Source organism: Equus asinus, chromosome 28 (assembly GCF_041296235.1).
Source record: "Equus asinus isolate D_3611 breed Donkey chromosome 28, EquAss-T2T_v2, whole genome shotgun sequence".
In the NCBI taxonomy this organism is placed as follows: Eukaryota; Metazoa; Chordata; class Mammalia; order Perissodactyla; family Equidae; genus Equus; species Equus asinus.
The window spans coordinates 34,574,059-34,589,029 of record NC_091817.1 but is presented as its reverse complement, the minus strand read 5'-3'; the positions used below and the strand labels follow the sequence as shown (position 1 = coordinate 34,589,029).

The 14,971-nt window shown below is 43.3% G+C and overlaps 1 protein-coding gene across 1 annotated transcript; it reads left to right on the top strand.

Moving 5' to 3' along the window:
- The first annotated feature begins 410 nt into the window (after positions 1–410).
- On the top strand, positions 411–11,443 carry NOB1 (NIN1 (RPN12) binding protein 1 homolog). Its single transcript, XM_014858477.3, has 9 exons — positions 411–589; positions 690–822; positions 2,617–2,747; positions 4,664–4,735; positions 4,943–5,071; positions 5,168–5,377; positions 5,979–6,076; positions 8,237–8,381; positions 10,698–11,443. The coding sequence occupies exons 1-9, from the start codon at positions 527–529 to the stop codon at positions 10,965–10,967; spliced, it is 1,251 nt and encodes a 416-aa protein (XP_014713963.2). The 5' UTR covers positions 411–526; the 3' UTR covers positions 10,968–11,443.
- Positions 11,444–14,971: the final 3,528 nt, after the last annotated feature.

The following is a 14,971-nucleotide window of genomic DNA, read 5'->3' as shown; positions in this document are numbered from 1 at the left end:
GTGGCTCCAAGGGGGTTTGTCTGCGTGTTAGCCTCTTCCAATCACTTACTGGCCATCTTAACCGGACTTAGCTATCTTGAGTAGCTATCCCTTGCCTGTAAAATAGCACCTACCTCATAAGCTGGTTGTGATCATTAACTTAGGTTATCTGTATTGATTGACTTTTAACAATGAGACTATATACCAGTCTTATCACTCAGACTCTCTAGGCCTCGGTTGCCATATCTGTAAAATAAGAATATATACCAGTTTCACATCTAAAAGTAAAGGCGGCGCTAAGAAGCAGATGCTGAAGCCTATTTCCTCAGGTGTCTCCCAAGGTTTGATCCCACCTACATCCCCATGGCTGGGCAACCGCCCACGTCGCGCATGCGCGCGGGTAGCCCCGAGCCGGCAGATGCGGGCACGGCCACCAGGGGGTGCAGCTGAATCGCGGCTGCTCCTCGCGATTCCCAGGGGCTGGGATTGGGACGAAGAGGCGGGCGCAACTCCGTACGCATGCGCGCTCCAGGCTCGTTCGGCCAAGATGGCGCCGGTGGAGCACGTTGTGGCAGACGCTGGGGCTTTCCTGCGGGACGCGGCTCTGCAGGTACAGGGAGCTCCGGTGGAGAGGAGCGGGGTCTGGGCTGGCGACCTTTGCAGAATCGCGGGAAATCGGGCGGGTGTGAGCTGGGCTGGTCTCTCTGCAGGACATCGGGAAGAACATCTACACTATCCGGGATGTGATCAGCGAGATACGGGACAAGGCCACGCGCAGGCGGCTCGCGGTCCTCCCTTACGAGCTGCGTTTCAAAGAGCCGTTTCCGGAATACGTGCGGCTGGGTGAGTCACTCTGCCGCGGTGTTGATGGCAAAGCTCGGTCCCAGGGTGCAGATGCAAGTTGCGGTCTGGCTACTTGATCAGCAGTTGACCTAGAAACTGCATGTTCTAGGAGATGGTGATGGGAGAGGCTTCTTGGGTCAGGAGTCAGCCAGGCCAGGCCACTTACTAGCTCTATGCTCTTGGATAGATCACTCAGACTCTCTAGGCCTCGGTTGCCATATCTGTAAAATAAGAATGATAATACCACCTACCTCAGAGGTTGCTGGGAGTGTTAAGTGAGGAATACGTCACTTAGCATAGAGTCTAGCGCCCTATAAGCTTTTAATAAATTTGTTTGGATTAAAAATAGAGGAATCTAGGATTTCTTACTTTCGCCCATTTTTTTCGGTAGATCAGAGTGATCACTGTTTTGGATGTGGAGGCTAGCCTCAAGTCAGAAAAAGGGGTGGCTTTGAAGCCTTACATTAGTCCTGAAAGAAAACTAAACAATTATCGCTTGACTTAGGAGTCCGCTTTGTTCTTTGGTTAGGGATCAAGGCGGTGATGTCCAGGAAGGGTCCTAGGTGGCTGGAAGTGTTTTAGGATTTAGAGGCTGAGAGTGGAAATGTTACCTACTTTTAGTAGTTGGAGATTTCTGTGGCTTTCTCCACCAACTTACCAGCGGTGTGATCTCTGACAAGTTACTTAATCTTTCTGAGGAAATACTAATAGTGCTTAACTTCATAGGATTTGGCTGATGGATGAAATGAAAAGCTTTTAACCCACTGCCTGGTGCGTAGTAAGTGCCCAATAAATTTTAGCTGCTGTTAATCAATATCTGCTTTTTAGGAAATGTGAGCAATATACTTAGTGTTCCTTGTGCCAGTGTAGGAGGAGACATCTTTCTGTTTGTTGGTTCAATTAACTTTCCATCTCAATTTGGAATCTGGTCATCCACTCCATTAATCTATTATACTTAGAATCAAAGGATTTTATTATTTTATTTTTTTTAAGTTAGTAAGTATAGTTTATTATTTTTTTTTGTAAAAACAAATAAATACCAGTATCTGCATTTACAACGTCTTTTGGAACGTTTGCCAAACCATTTCCAGTGGCCATTTTTGGGGGTTGAATGAGAAAGTTTACTTTATACTTTGTGGACACTAGAATGTAATTGGTAGGGACATTGTTTTATTTACTGCTGAAACATCAGCGAGTATAATATTGTCTAGCATGTAATAGGCATGCAATAGTGTTGAATGAATGAATGAAGAGATTTCTGTAATATTTAAATTTTTTTAAATTATCCTGATTAATCTGCAAGCAGATAAAATCCACAAAATACCTTATTTTTTTAAGTAAAAACATGGTTTAGAACAACTTTCAAACCCTTTAATCTTTCTTCCTCTCATGTTACCTCTCCTTCTTTCCCACTTTTTGCAACACTTTCCTTTGCTTTTCTAGCCAATTTAGAATCAAAAAATTTTAGAGCTCAGACAGAATATAACACCAAAGCCTAGATAAGGAACTCTCATCATTTGCAAATGTTATGCTTTCAATGACTCTATTAGCTTTGCTCTCCTGTTCCTTCATTTGCACTAGAGAAGGATGTCACAGTAAACCTAACTGGCTTGGACCTTGATGACAGAATACAATGTCTCAACCATGAGTGGAAAAAGATTAGGAAACGGATGAAAGTGTTAAGAAGTTTTTCTTGGGCTGTTAATCTTAAATTCTTACCATACTTCCATGATGTTTTCCCAAGGTCTTATGGTTTTTTGCCTCAGTCTGAAGTTGGGAATCTCTTGTTTACAGTTACTGAGTTTTCAAAGAAAACTGGAGACTATCCGAGCCTCTCTGCCACAGATATCCAAGTGCTGGCACTTACCTACCAGTTGGAAGCAGAGTTTGTTGGGGTGTCTCACCTAAAACAAGAACCAGAAAAGGTAAATCAGGAGGATTGTTGGTTTTAACTTTCTGTTTTAGGTGTTAACCTTTTTCTTATGGCAACTATCAGATATACAGAAGTAGAGGAAACAGTAGAATGGACCGTGTCCGCATCATTCAGTCTCCACAGTTATCAGCTCACGAGCCATCTGTTTTCATGTCTACTGACCCCCAGCCCTGAGTAATTTGAACTCACATCATATTTCACTGATAGGTATTTCTTGGTCTGTTTCTAAAAATAAAAATAAGATGTATCTCTTTTAAAAAATAGCTGCAAAACCATTATTACACCTACACAAAATTAATAGTAAGTCCTTAATATCATCAACTATGCAGTTAGCATTCACATTTCCCAATTATTTTATAAAATTTTTTAATAGTTTATTTGTTTGGATCAGGTTCCAAATAAAGTTTATACATTGCAATTAGCAAATGTGTCTCAGTTTCTCTCTGTCTTTATTTTTGGTGAGGAAGATTGGCTCTGAGGTAACATCTGTTGCCAATCTTCCTCTTTTTGCCTGAGGAAGATTGTCCCTGAGCTAACATCTTTGCCAGTCTTCCTCTGTTTTGTATGTGGGACGCTACCATGGTGTGGCTTGATGAGCAATGTGTAAGTCTGTGCCTGGGGTCCAAACCCACAGACCCTGAAGAAGAGCATGCAAACTTAACCCCTATGCCACTTTGCTGGGCCCCCCTGTTTCAGTCTCTTTTGATCTGTAGGTTCTTGGGAAGGGTTGGTTAAATTTGAAAAATGCAGAAAGAGAGTAAAAATCAATTATATTCTCACTATTTGTTTTCCCCTCTCCAAAGCTTCAATACGTAGTTGTGCATTCTAGTTGAAAGTCCTTCTGGTTCTTTTACATGAGCTGCTGCCACAGCATGGCTACTAACAGACAGTGGTGTGGGTCTGCGCCCAGGAACCAAACCTGGGCCGCCGAAGCAGAGTGTCCTGAACTTTAACCACTAGGCTATCAGAGCTGGCTCTCACTATTTTTTTTAAACAGAAAGAATTCTTTCCAGAAGCAAGCAAGAAGCAACACTAAGTGCTTGCTGGGATTTTTTTTAAACCCTTGCTACCTTCAGAATTCTGGGTTCCTGTAGTGCTTGTAGGGACTTGCCCTCCTTGGCTAGATTGAAGAGACCAATGGATTTGTGCCTGGGCCGTATTGGCTGTTTCCAGGCAGAGGATTTTGGAAGCCAAATAATTAACCTTATAATAATTCATTTCAAATAGTGTTGACAAAGAATTGCTTGACCTCCTCTGCCTAAAGTCATCAGAACTATGGTGGACTCACATTCCTGTGCCATACTATAGTTGGAACTGCCCGCACTTGTTTTCAATCAGCTTTAGAGTCCTCCAATCCAAAAACTGAAAAAGTGATGCCTGAATACAGACCTCTGCCTGTCACCAGAATGTTTTGGGAGGATGGCGGCGAAGGGAATAGTTTTACGTGAACTCTGACTCTGTGACTGGTAGCTGGGTTTCCATGCAGCATCTGTCAGTTCATGATTCCTAAAAATTGCCCTTTCCTGCAGCCTTTTGGGCAAGAGTTAGATATTGTATGAAAAGCTTTAAAACAGCATATTTTTTGGACCAGCAGTTCCACTCTTAGGCATTTATCCTAAGGATATAACCAAAGGTGCTTCCAGGTTTTACACATAATGGCATTCATTACAGCTTTACGTATAAGGACAAAAAAGAAATCTGCGAAAAGTGGTTATTTGGTGGTAATGGCATCACTGTGTAATTCTTTATATGTAGTTTTATGTTTTCCAATTTTATTAAAACACTGAATATCTTCTAGTAACTGGGGAAAAATATTTTGTTTTCTTTTTTCTTAATTACTCCTCGATGTTGAGTTTTCAAACAATATTTCTTTACTTAGGGCTGTCCTTTTTTTCTTTTCTTTTAAAGGTGAAAATGAGTTCATCATTTCAGCACCCAGAAACTCCTCTACATATTTCTGGTTTCCATCTGCCCTCAAAGGTAATTTCCTACACAGTCTGTGTTCCTCATGCTCTTTTTTGCTGCATGTCATGTCTCCACCAATTGTCTGTTTACGGTAAGCTAAATTTACCCAGACCAGTGTCGTAGTTTGTCCAGCCCTGTCTGGTCTGATTTGTATGCATGTATCACTTCATCTGTAACCCCTTCAGTTTTCAGGTTTTAAAATTATTATTCTTTTAACCTCAGCCTAAACCCCCACGAGAAACAGTAGAACATGGACACCCAGCTGGTGAGCCTGAGGACCTAGAATTCAGTTCCTTCATGTTCTGGAGAAACCCTTTGCCTAATATTGACCATGAACTGCAGGAGCTGCTGGTGAGGCCCTGATTTACGATCTCCTGATGACAACACACTAGCTTCTCCCTGTTGCTCCTTTGGGCTGGGAGTTTGTGAATCCTGTTAATGTTTCAGAATCATGGAGGTGAGGATGTTGCAAGTGAGGAGGAGGAGGTGGAGAAGGAAGAGAATGGATTTGAAGAAAGCAAAGACCAAGACAGTGATGACGATGGGGGTGGGTGGATAACCCCCAAGAACATCCGGCAGATCCAGCAGGAGATGGAGCAGTGTGCCGTCCCGAAGGACGTGCAGGTCGGCTGTGTGACTACAGACTTTGCCATGCAGGTGAGTGGATTGGGCATCAGCCAGCCCTGATCTTTGGGTCTTACCTGTCATGGGCACTGGTCCCTCCTTCGGAGGTTTGGGGCTGTGTACAGAGCTGTCGTATAATGCTGCTTTTCCTGCTTCTGGAAACTTTACCTGTGCTCTTTGGTAATTTTCAGTTTTGTTTGGAGGCTAGAGAATCATAATATACTGAAAAAATTTTTATAGTGTATTAAGTTTTTAGTGTTTACTATTCATGATCTGTTAATGCTTTTCTTTCAGTGTATATAATATTCTGTGCTCAGTTAAGTACTGGAAGAAAGTAGGTAAGATTTCCAGCCTAGAAATGAGTATATTTGCTCTCACAAAACATAAGTCTCTGTTAAGAGATTGCAAATGAGGGGCGTTGGTGAAATGAGGCATAGAGACCACAGCACTCGAGATAAGAGGAATCTGGGTCCTTAGGATGTCTTGAGAGGCATCCTAAGCTTATTTTTCCTTAGCAAAAGCCCTTTATGAGCCAATCCAGCATCTGTGAAGTTCTTTTATGTGATCATACAAATGTTAAAAGAAAATTTGGTTTTGCTCTGAGTTCAGTTCCACTTTAACTTGTTGGTTGCAGAATGTCCTGCTTCAGATGGGGCTGCATGTGCTGGCGGTGAACGGCATGCTGATCCGTGAGGCCCGGAGCTACATCTTACGCTGTCACGGCTGTTTCAAGTAAGTAACCAATACTCTGGACCCAGTGCCCCTCCGTTGAACACTCTACTCTCTTCCCAGCCCTTCCACAAACTTCTTGAAGAAGAGCCTTGCATTGTATACAGGTACTCCTTCCATCTCCACCTCCTCATTCCTAGGTGGGTTAGGTTCTGCCCCAACCAGGGCACTAAAACCCCCGGACACAGGTGGCCAGTGACCTCCCATCTGACAAATCCAGGAGGGATGTTTTTAGTCCTTATTTTAGTGTCATAAGATTAAGGGTGTGGGTTCTAGAGCAAAGAACCCTTATCATTTAGCAATAAGTACTGAAATGTTTATGGATGGAATGATGTCTGGGATTTGCTTTAAATAATACACGAGTGGGTGAGTGCAGAAATGAAACAAGATGGCCGTGAATTGATGGGTGTTGAAGCTGGGTGAGTACGTGAGTACTTTATGTTTGAAATTTTCTATTTAAAAAAAGTAGACTCTGGATCCAGACTATATGGCTTCAAATCCAGATTCTATCTCCTACTAGCTGTATGACTTTGCAAAAGTTGGTTAACTTCTCTGTGCTTCAGATTCTTCTTACATAAAATTGAAAAGATTTTTGTGAGGAACTAGGGAGATAATCACATAAGAGTGTAGTAGCTGGCACATGGGAAGCGCTTCAGTCAGATCAACTGTTAGTTCATTGACGATGCCGTTCTCTCCATTTCCTTTCTGACTCTTGAATTGGTTCTTCTTGTGGTGGGGGCTGGTGTTCTCTGGGGAAGCCCCGGGATCCCAGAGAGCTGGGTGAAGCGGCAGAGACTGTAAGACAGCCCTGCTGTTGATGCGTGGCCCTGGGAACTTATACTGTGGTGGCTTCCAGCCATCCCATAGATTCAGTGGCCATGATGTGGATCATCTGATGGAGCCCTCATTACAGAGGCCTGTTTGGAAGGTTTCAGAGGCAGCAAAGTGCCTCTCACTGAGTCCCCAAGTGCTGTTGCACTGAGGATGGGGTTGCCTGGTTGGAGCCTTGTTCCCCATCACTCTTGGCTCGGGGGCCCTCCCTGCCATCCTCTGCAGGCCTGCCCATGACGTAATGAGCTGCTCCTCAAAGCTGCCTCACCTTCTTCTGAATCTTTAGTGTGTAACGTACCAGGCTCGCCACAGTGAAGCACCTTGCTTCATGAAATCCCCTTTCCTCCCTTGTCCTTTGTTACCAAAGCCTGTCCTTCCCTAAGTTTTATTCTTAGAAACACTTAGAAATGTCCTCCATTCTTGTGAGGTTAGCCCCAGTGACTGGACAGCTTTTGTATGGAATAGTTAGTTCCCCGCACCTGTTGAGAGGGGCCTGCTTGACTCTCGGAGACTTGCGGGTGAAGGACGTGGCTTCTCTGGCAGTCTCACGCAGCTCCTGTCTCCTGACCGCTCGGACTTGGGGGAGAATTCCTCAGGGACAGACACCGGTGCCGCTGTTCGGTCCTTGACAGCAGCAGCTTTTCCTGTCCAGGGTCCACCACTGGGGCCTGAACAGACAGGAGGGGCAAGGCCTTGGGGTCTGCCCTCAACATCCACACCCTTTCAACCAGAGCAGCTTTTTCAGTGTTTCTATATAATTATTAATAAATTCTTGGTACCTCGAGCTACCTCCTGGCTTAATGCCCAGGCTGACATTTGGAGACAAGTTACTTAGAGCTGTAACAATATGCCCCTTGAGAAAGTATGCTGATGTTAAGAGCATTACTCTGGAGCCAGATTCCTTGGGTTTATATCTCCCACTTACCAGCTCTGGGACCTTGGGCAAGCTCCCTTACCTTGCCTCAGTTTCCCCATCTGAAAAATGAAGATAGACATCCTCATAGGATTGCTTTGATGTTGAACTTGTAGAATATTGCCTTACAGAGTTCAGTAAGAGCTCATTATTAATGTAACTATATTCTGCTCAGTTTTCATATTTACTTGCTACTTGTGTCATTTGCCTGTTCCCTCGGAGAATCACGCCGCGGCAGTTTGCTGATATCGTCAGCATGAGGCTGGTGGCCTTGGTCTATGACGTGTCCACTACGGTTCAGCATTTCCCCGTTTATAGTCATTTCCTCCTCCTCTGAGGCCCATGACTCACCTTGTGCTCTGGGGACAGGGTTTGCTGCCTGTGGCACCAGTATGATGTATCTCCTTTTGTGTCTCCAGGACAACGTCTGACATGAACCGAGTGTTCTGTTCACATTGTGGAAACAAGACCCTGAAGAAGGTGTCTGTGACCGTCAGTGATGATGGAACCCTGCATATGCACTTCTCCCGCAACCCTAAGGTCCTGAATCCTCGGGGCCTTCGGGTGAGTGGTGTGTCTCCCACTCCCCTGACAGCAGGGCCTAAGGCTGCAAGAGCAAGACCTCTTAGCACTAGGATCAAAAGGAACAGAGGAAAAAAAAAACATTGTGGTTTCTACAGGATAGTTAGAGAAAAGCTTTAATCCAGGTGCCAAGACAGATAGGGGAAGGTACACAACACAGCCTCCACGTGAGGTTTTTGAGGAGTTTGCAGTCTAATGAGAAATAACCAGTAATTCCAGGCAGCAAACAATAAGGGCCACATGCATGTGGGGTCGCAAAGATGAAGATCCTTTGCAATGTGGTGGTGGTTAGATTTGTGCAGAAGTTTGAGAATACACAGGATTTCCAGAAGCTTCTCTAACCAGAGGGGAAAGAGCATGTAAATGCTCAGCACAAAAGAGAGGCCTAGGCTGGGTTTGTTTTGAGGAATCAGGAGAGAAGGTTGGGAGACAAGTGGGTATGAGAGTGTAGCCAACTGGCACCGAGTGGCAGATGCTGCGAAGGCACAAGAAGAATTTTGTTTAACTTTCTATTTTGAAATAATTATAAATTTTTAGAAAAGTTCCAAAAGATAGTATGAATATTTACCATTAACCCTTCACTTAGATTTCCCAGTTTAACCTTTTACCACATTTGCTTTATCATTTTATATATGTATTTTTTTTTCTGCTAAACCCTCTGAGAGTAAATTGTCTGTGATGCCCCTGTGCCCCTAAATGCTTCAGTGTGTATTTCCTGAAACAAGGACTCTGTCTCACATAACCATAATGTAATTATCAAAATCAAGAGGCTAACTTTGCTACAGTACTACCATCTAGTCTATGGACCGTATTCACACTTTGCCACAAATTCCCTTCATAGCAAAAGAAGGGGTTTTTGGGTCCAGAATCCAATCTAGGGTCACACACTGGGTTTAACTGTCATGTCTGTTTAGTCTCTTTTGTACTGACGTGGTTTCTCGAGTCGTTTGTCTTTCATGACCTTGGCACTTTGAAGAGTACAGCCAGGTACTTCGCAGACTGTCCCTTACCTTGGGTTTATTCCTCGTGGTTAGATTCAGGCTGTGCGTTTTTGGCAGCGACACCCAGAAGGGACGCTGTGTCCTTCTCAGTGCACCGCGTCAGGGTAAATGGTAATTAGTTGTCCAGTTCACTGCTGATAGTAACTTTGCTCACTTGGTTAAGATGGTTTCTTATGTAACTACAATATAATTGTCAAAACCAAGAGATTAACATTGCTGTAAACTGCTATCTATGGACCATATTCAAACTTGGCCACAAATTTTCTATAAAGTTTTTATTTGTAATTAATAAGTAATTTATGGAAAGACTCTGATACTGTGTAAGTACATCAAACTTTGACTCACTGGTTAAAGTTGCCCGAATCAGTTTTACAGTGATGGTTGCCAAATGATGATTTTCTAATTCCATCATTCCTTCGCATTCAACTGTAAAGAGGAACTTCCCCCCTTTCTCCCCGTTATTTATTTGTATGAGTGTGGTGTCATGGATTTTTATTTTAGTCTATAGGCCGTGATCCCTTACTGTTATTATTTATTTTGATGTTGAGACTGTTCATGGAGCTGTGTCAGGCTGGCTTCTGTGTGCTTTTGACGTGTCCCAGTTATTCTTTGAACATTTTACTTTCTGGCACAGGGAGATGTTCTGACTCTCTTATCCCTCGCCTGCCCCTGCTCTGGAATCACTCAGTTCTCTAAGGAACTCTGGTTCTTTCTGGAGAATGGTTTTTAGAAGCAAAGATCTGGGCACGGGGTATGTTCCTTGTCCTAGGCTGTCATTGCTTCCCGGCCCGCAGTGGACGGAGACACGGCGTATATGCATGTGTATATAAATGCACACATAATATTTTCTATTTCTATATCTGTATTAAAAATGGAATTTATAACTTCAGTTTTAGCCCACTGGAGAGTTCCTTCTAGCCCTCCACCTTCATCATATTCATAACCCCCTGATTAACTTAATTGCTCAACCCTAGAACACATGTTGTTTCAGAATTGGTAACCTAAACCATCATGAAAATGGTACCTGCTTACCAGAGTTGTCTTTATATATAATCTTTCTATCTTTAGCTGAGGGTATGTAGTCAAAATACCATGTTGGGTTTTTCATCTGTGAGTTGAGGTGAAGATCAAGTGGGAAGATGCATGTTATGGCTTAGCGCATAGTAGGCAGTGAATGAGACTCCATTGATGTCATCTGCCTGCATCCAGAGTTGTCAGGTAAGCTTTACTAACAGGATCTGAGTGTATGGATATGGATCCCCATCCTTCTGATGGCCTTTCCTTGTCTTATTTGCAGTATTCACTTCCTACTCCCAAAGGAGGCAAATATGCCATCAACCCCCACCTGACTGAGGACCAACGCTTCCCTCAGCTGCGGCTCTCCCGAAAGGCCAGGCAGAAAACTGATGTGTTTGCCCCTGACTACGTAGCTGGGGTATCTCCCTTTGCAGAGAACGACATCTCCAGCCGGTCAGCCACCCTGCAGGTCCGGGACACCACCTTAGGAGCCGGGAGGAGACGGTTAAATCCCAATGCTTCCAGAAAGAAGTTTGTGAAGAAAAGGTGAAGTGCAAGCTCCATGGGCCAACTGGATTGCTGCTGCAGCTGCCAAGGAATTCTGGTGTCTCATTTCCCCTGCTGTGCCAGCGCCAGAACCATCAGGATGGAAGGAATAGACCCGACTTGCGCCATGCTGCTTCCCATCTCACCGTGGTGTGTTGGGTTGGGTTTGTGGTGGAACTCGGCCGTCCCTTGGCCTGTGAGCATCCAGAGAGTTGGGATTCCTGCCCTGTGGAGGGGAATTTGATGAAAACAAAAAGAATAGTGCCCTAGAGCAAATCTTCAACCTTTAAAGACTTCCAAGTGATAATATTTTTCTATTAAATGTGGTTGCAAGCTTCTGTGCATTTTCATTAAATAGGCCAAATTTTTGCTGCTTAGGTAATTTACTACTTAAGGTGTACTCCCAAGGGTCAAGCATTTAGATTTGTCTTTTTGTGAGAAAATACACTGTTTGTTGTAATAAAACTAAGAACTACCATTTTCTCTCTCTCTCTCTTTTTTTTTTTTTTTTTTTACTTATTTTGAAACATTTCAGTCATTCTGGAAAGTTCAGTCTAGTAAACTCCCATACAGCCTTTCACCTAAATTCACCCATTGTTATTTCACCTCATTCACTTTTTCTCTTTTTACGCGCACGAGTACACACAGTGTCTGCCAGGAAAAGGATGTTCTTTTACATAACCACAGTACAGTGATCAAATTCAGGAAATCTAACATTAATACATGACTATTTAATATATAACGATTCAGATTTTACCAAATTGTCCCAAGATTGTTCGTCAGTAGCATTTCCCCCCAGTTCTGAAGTTTTTAGTCTTTGTCTTTTGAGAAGTTAACATTTTTTAAATAGTACAAAGCCAGGTTTTTAACAGGTCCCTCTATTTGGGCTTGATGGATTCTTTCCTCATAGTTGGAGGTTTTATGCACTTGGGGCAGGAACGCTGCCCGGGTGGTCAGTAGGTCCTCAGCACATCACAGTGAGTGATGGTAACTTTGATATTTGGTGGACGAACCTGCTGAGGACAAGATTTCTTCCAAGTTCTTGATATTGATAGTATATACACAGAGTGCAATCTACAAAAGTTCCTTAAATTCAATTTTTTCCTCTGGTTATCTCATCCATTTGATATATAGTTAAAGTCATTCTTTTGGTTTAAATTCAATTTAAGATTTTTCCCATCCTATTTTTTTTTTTTTTTAAGATAGGCACCTGAGCTAACATCTGCTGCCAAGCTTCTTTTTTTTTGTCTCTCCTTCCCAAAGCCCTGTAGTACATAGTTGTATATTCTAGTTATAGGGCCTTCTGGTTGTGCTATCTGGGACGCCGCCTCAGCATGGCCTGATGAGCAGAGCCAAGTCCATGCCCACGCCCAAGGTCTGAACTGGTAAAACCCTGGGCCACTGAAGCAGAGTGCACGAACGTAACCACTTGGCCATGGGCCCGGCCCCCCCATTCTATTTTTTTAAATATAAAAGCTAATGGTTCCAAAAGTCAACACTCTTAAGTATAAAGTCAAAACAAAAAGGTATAAGCTGGATGCCATCCCGTCCATCCTGTTTCCTCTTAACCTCTGTAGGTAATCAGTTTCATTTGTGGTTTATCCTTGTGTTTTCTTTCACAAAAATAAGTGTGTGTGTGTCTGTGTGTTCCATTCCCTTTTTTCTTCCACTAAAGGCAGTGTACTATATTCTTCACCACTGGAAATCATTCCATATCAGTTCATAGAGGTCTTTATTCTTTTTATCAGCTCCCTAGTACTGCCTTGTGGAAAGCTACCAATTCAAACACCCTTACTACAGGCTGTAAAGTACGCCGTCTGCATCAGCCCGTATAATCCATAGGACATCTTTGTGAAGTACAGATACTGTTATCTCCAGCAGTCTTGTGCTACAAGAGGTGAAATGGCTTGCCCAAAGTCAGACTTACCTTTGTCCAGCCCAAGATTTCAGCTTAGTCCATCTGTGCTTTTATGCAACAAATGTACCAGGGGAGATCACAGAAAACAGGCTGAACGCTTTGTGCCTCCCTCACCCCCTATCTTTGTGAGACTCACACTTGTGAGTGCCCGCTGATGAGTTGAGACACGGCTGGAGCTCAGGGTGCTGGAGGAGAGGCGAGTGGTGATTAGAATCTGGTAAGAGTCTACTGCCCTTTCTGTTTCTCCTCTTCCTCCACCTTCTCATACTCTAGCACACATATAGACAGTGGTGGGTAGTGTAATACCCATGTACCCAACACCCAGCCTTATCAAGTCTTGACATTTCACTATGTTCAAATTAAGAAAATATTTCAGATAACAAAAATGTCTGATTTGTAGAGAAAAAAAAAAAATCAGTCCCTGTTGCAAATACCCAACTCTGCCATTACAGCACAAAAGCAACCCTAGACAATACATAAATAAAAGTGTTTGGTGACACAGCTATTAAGTGCTCCAATAAAACTTTATTAAAAAACAGTGGGCCAGATTAGGCACCTGTGCTACACTTTGCCAACCCCTGCATTATGTGATCTGGCTATCTCTCCTCCCACCCAAACTCCACATCTCTCCTTCCCCTCTCCCCATTTTCTTCCTATCACCATTTGAAATATTTGTTGCCTTTCCAGTTGTGACTGCGTGAACATTACCCTGAAACTTAGTGGTGGGGAACAACCATTTATCATGCAGATTGTGTGGGTCAAAGATAGCTCGTGTCATGATGTCCGAGGCCTCAGCTCGAAGACTTGAGATCTGGGGGGAGGGGCTAGATTTATCTAAAGACTCATTCACTCAAATGTCTGTAGACTGAGACCTTAGCAGGAGCTGTCGGTCATAATACTGCAAGTAGCCTCTTCCTGTAGCATGGGCTTCCTCAGATCATCGTTGCTGGGTGCCCAAGGCAAGCATCCTGAGAGATCCAGGCAGAGTTCTTTCACTTTACATGACCTAATGTTGGAAGTCATGCAGCAACACTTCTGCGGCATTCTGTGGGTTGAGGCAGTCACAAAGTCCCGCCTATATTACAGGGAGGGGAATTCAATTCCATATTTTAATAGGAACAGTGTCAAGGTTTTGGAAGAGAAAAGGGTGAGATTGAAAATACTGCCCCGGCGATTTTTGGAAAAGTCAGCTACATGGCCTATCTCCCACTATTAGACTGTCAGCTCCTTGAGGGTGGGGCTTTATTCTGTTCGTTGTTCCATCCTCACCACGTATAACAGTGCCTGGGATATGGCAGGTGCTCAATAAATATTTGTTGTATGTATTTGACATTTAATATTAACTTTTTAAAAGGTAACATACAGTCATTCATCACTTAATGACAGGGATACACTCTGAGAAATGCCTCCCTAGGAGATGTCATTGTGCAAACATCACAGGGTGCACTTACACAAACCTAGATTATCTGCACAAGCCTACTACACACCTAGGCTATATGGTACTAATCTTTTTCTTCCAGTTATTTTATTGAGATCATAATGCTTTATAACAGCATAATTTTAGGTGTACATTATTAATCAATTTCTGTGTAGACTGCATCATGTGCACCACCAGTAGTCTAATTTTTATCCATCACCATAGATATGTGCCCCTTTACCCCTTTTGCCCTCCCCCCACCTCCCTTCCCCTTGGGTAACCACTAATCTGTTCTCCTTATCCATGTGTTTGTTTGTCTTCCCCATATGAAGGAAATCATGCAGTGTTTGTCTTTCTCTGTCTGGCTTATTTCACTAAACATACCCTCGAGGTCCATCTGTGTTGTTGCAAATGGGACAATTTTGTCTTTTTTGTGTCTGAGTAGTATTCCATCATATGTATACACCACATCTTCTTTATCCATTTATCTGTAGAAGGGCACTTGGGTTCCTTCCACATCTTGGCTATTGTGAATAATGCTGCAGTGAACATAGGGGTGCAGAGATCCAGGCAGAGTTCTTTCGCTTTACATGACCTAGTGTTGGAAGTCATGCAGCAACACTTCTACTGCATGACTTTATATTCTTTATATTGTTGATTTAGTGTCCTTTGG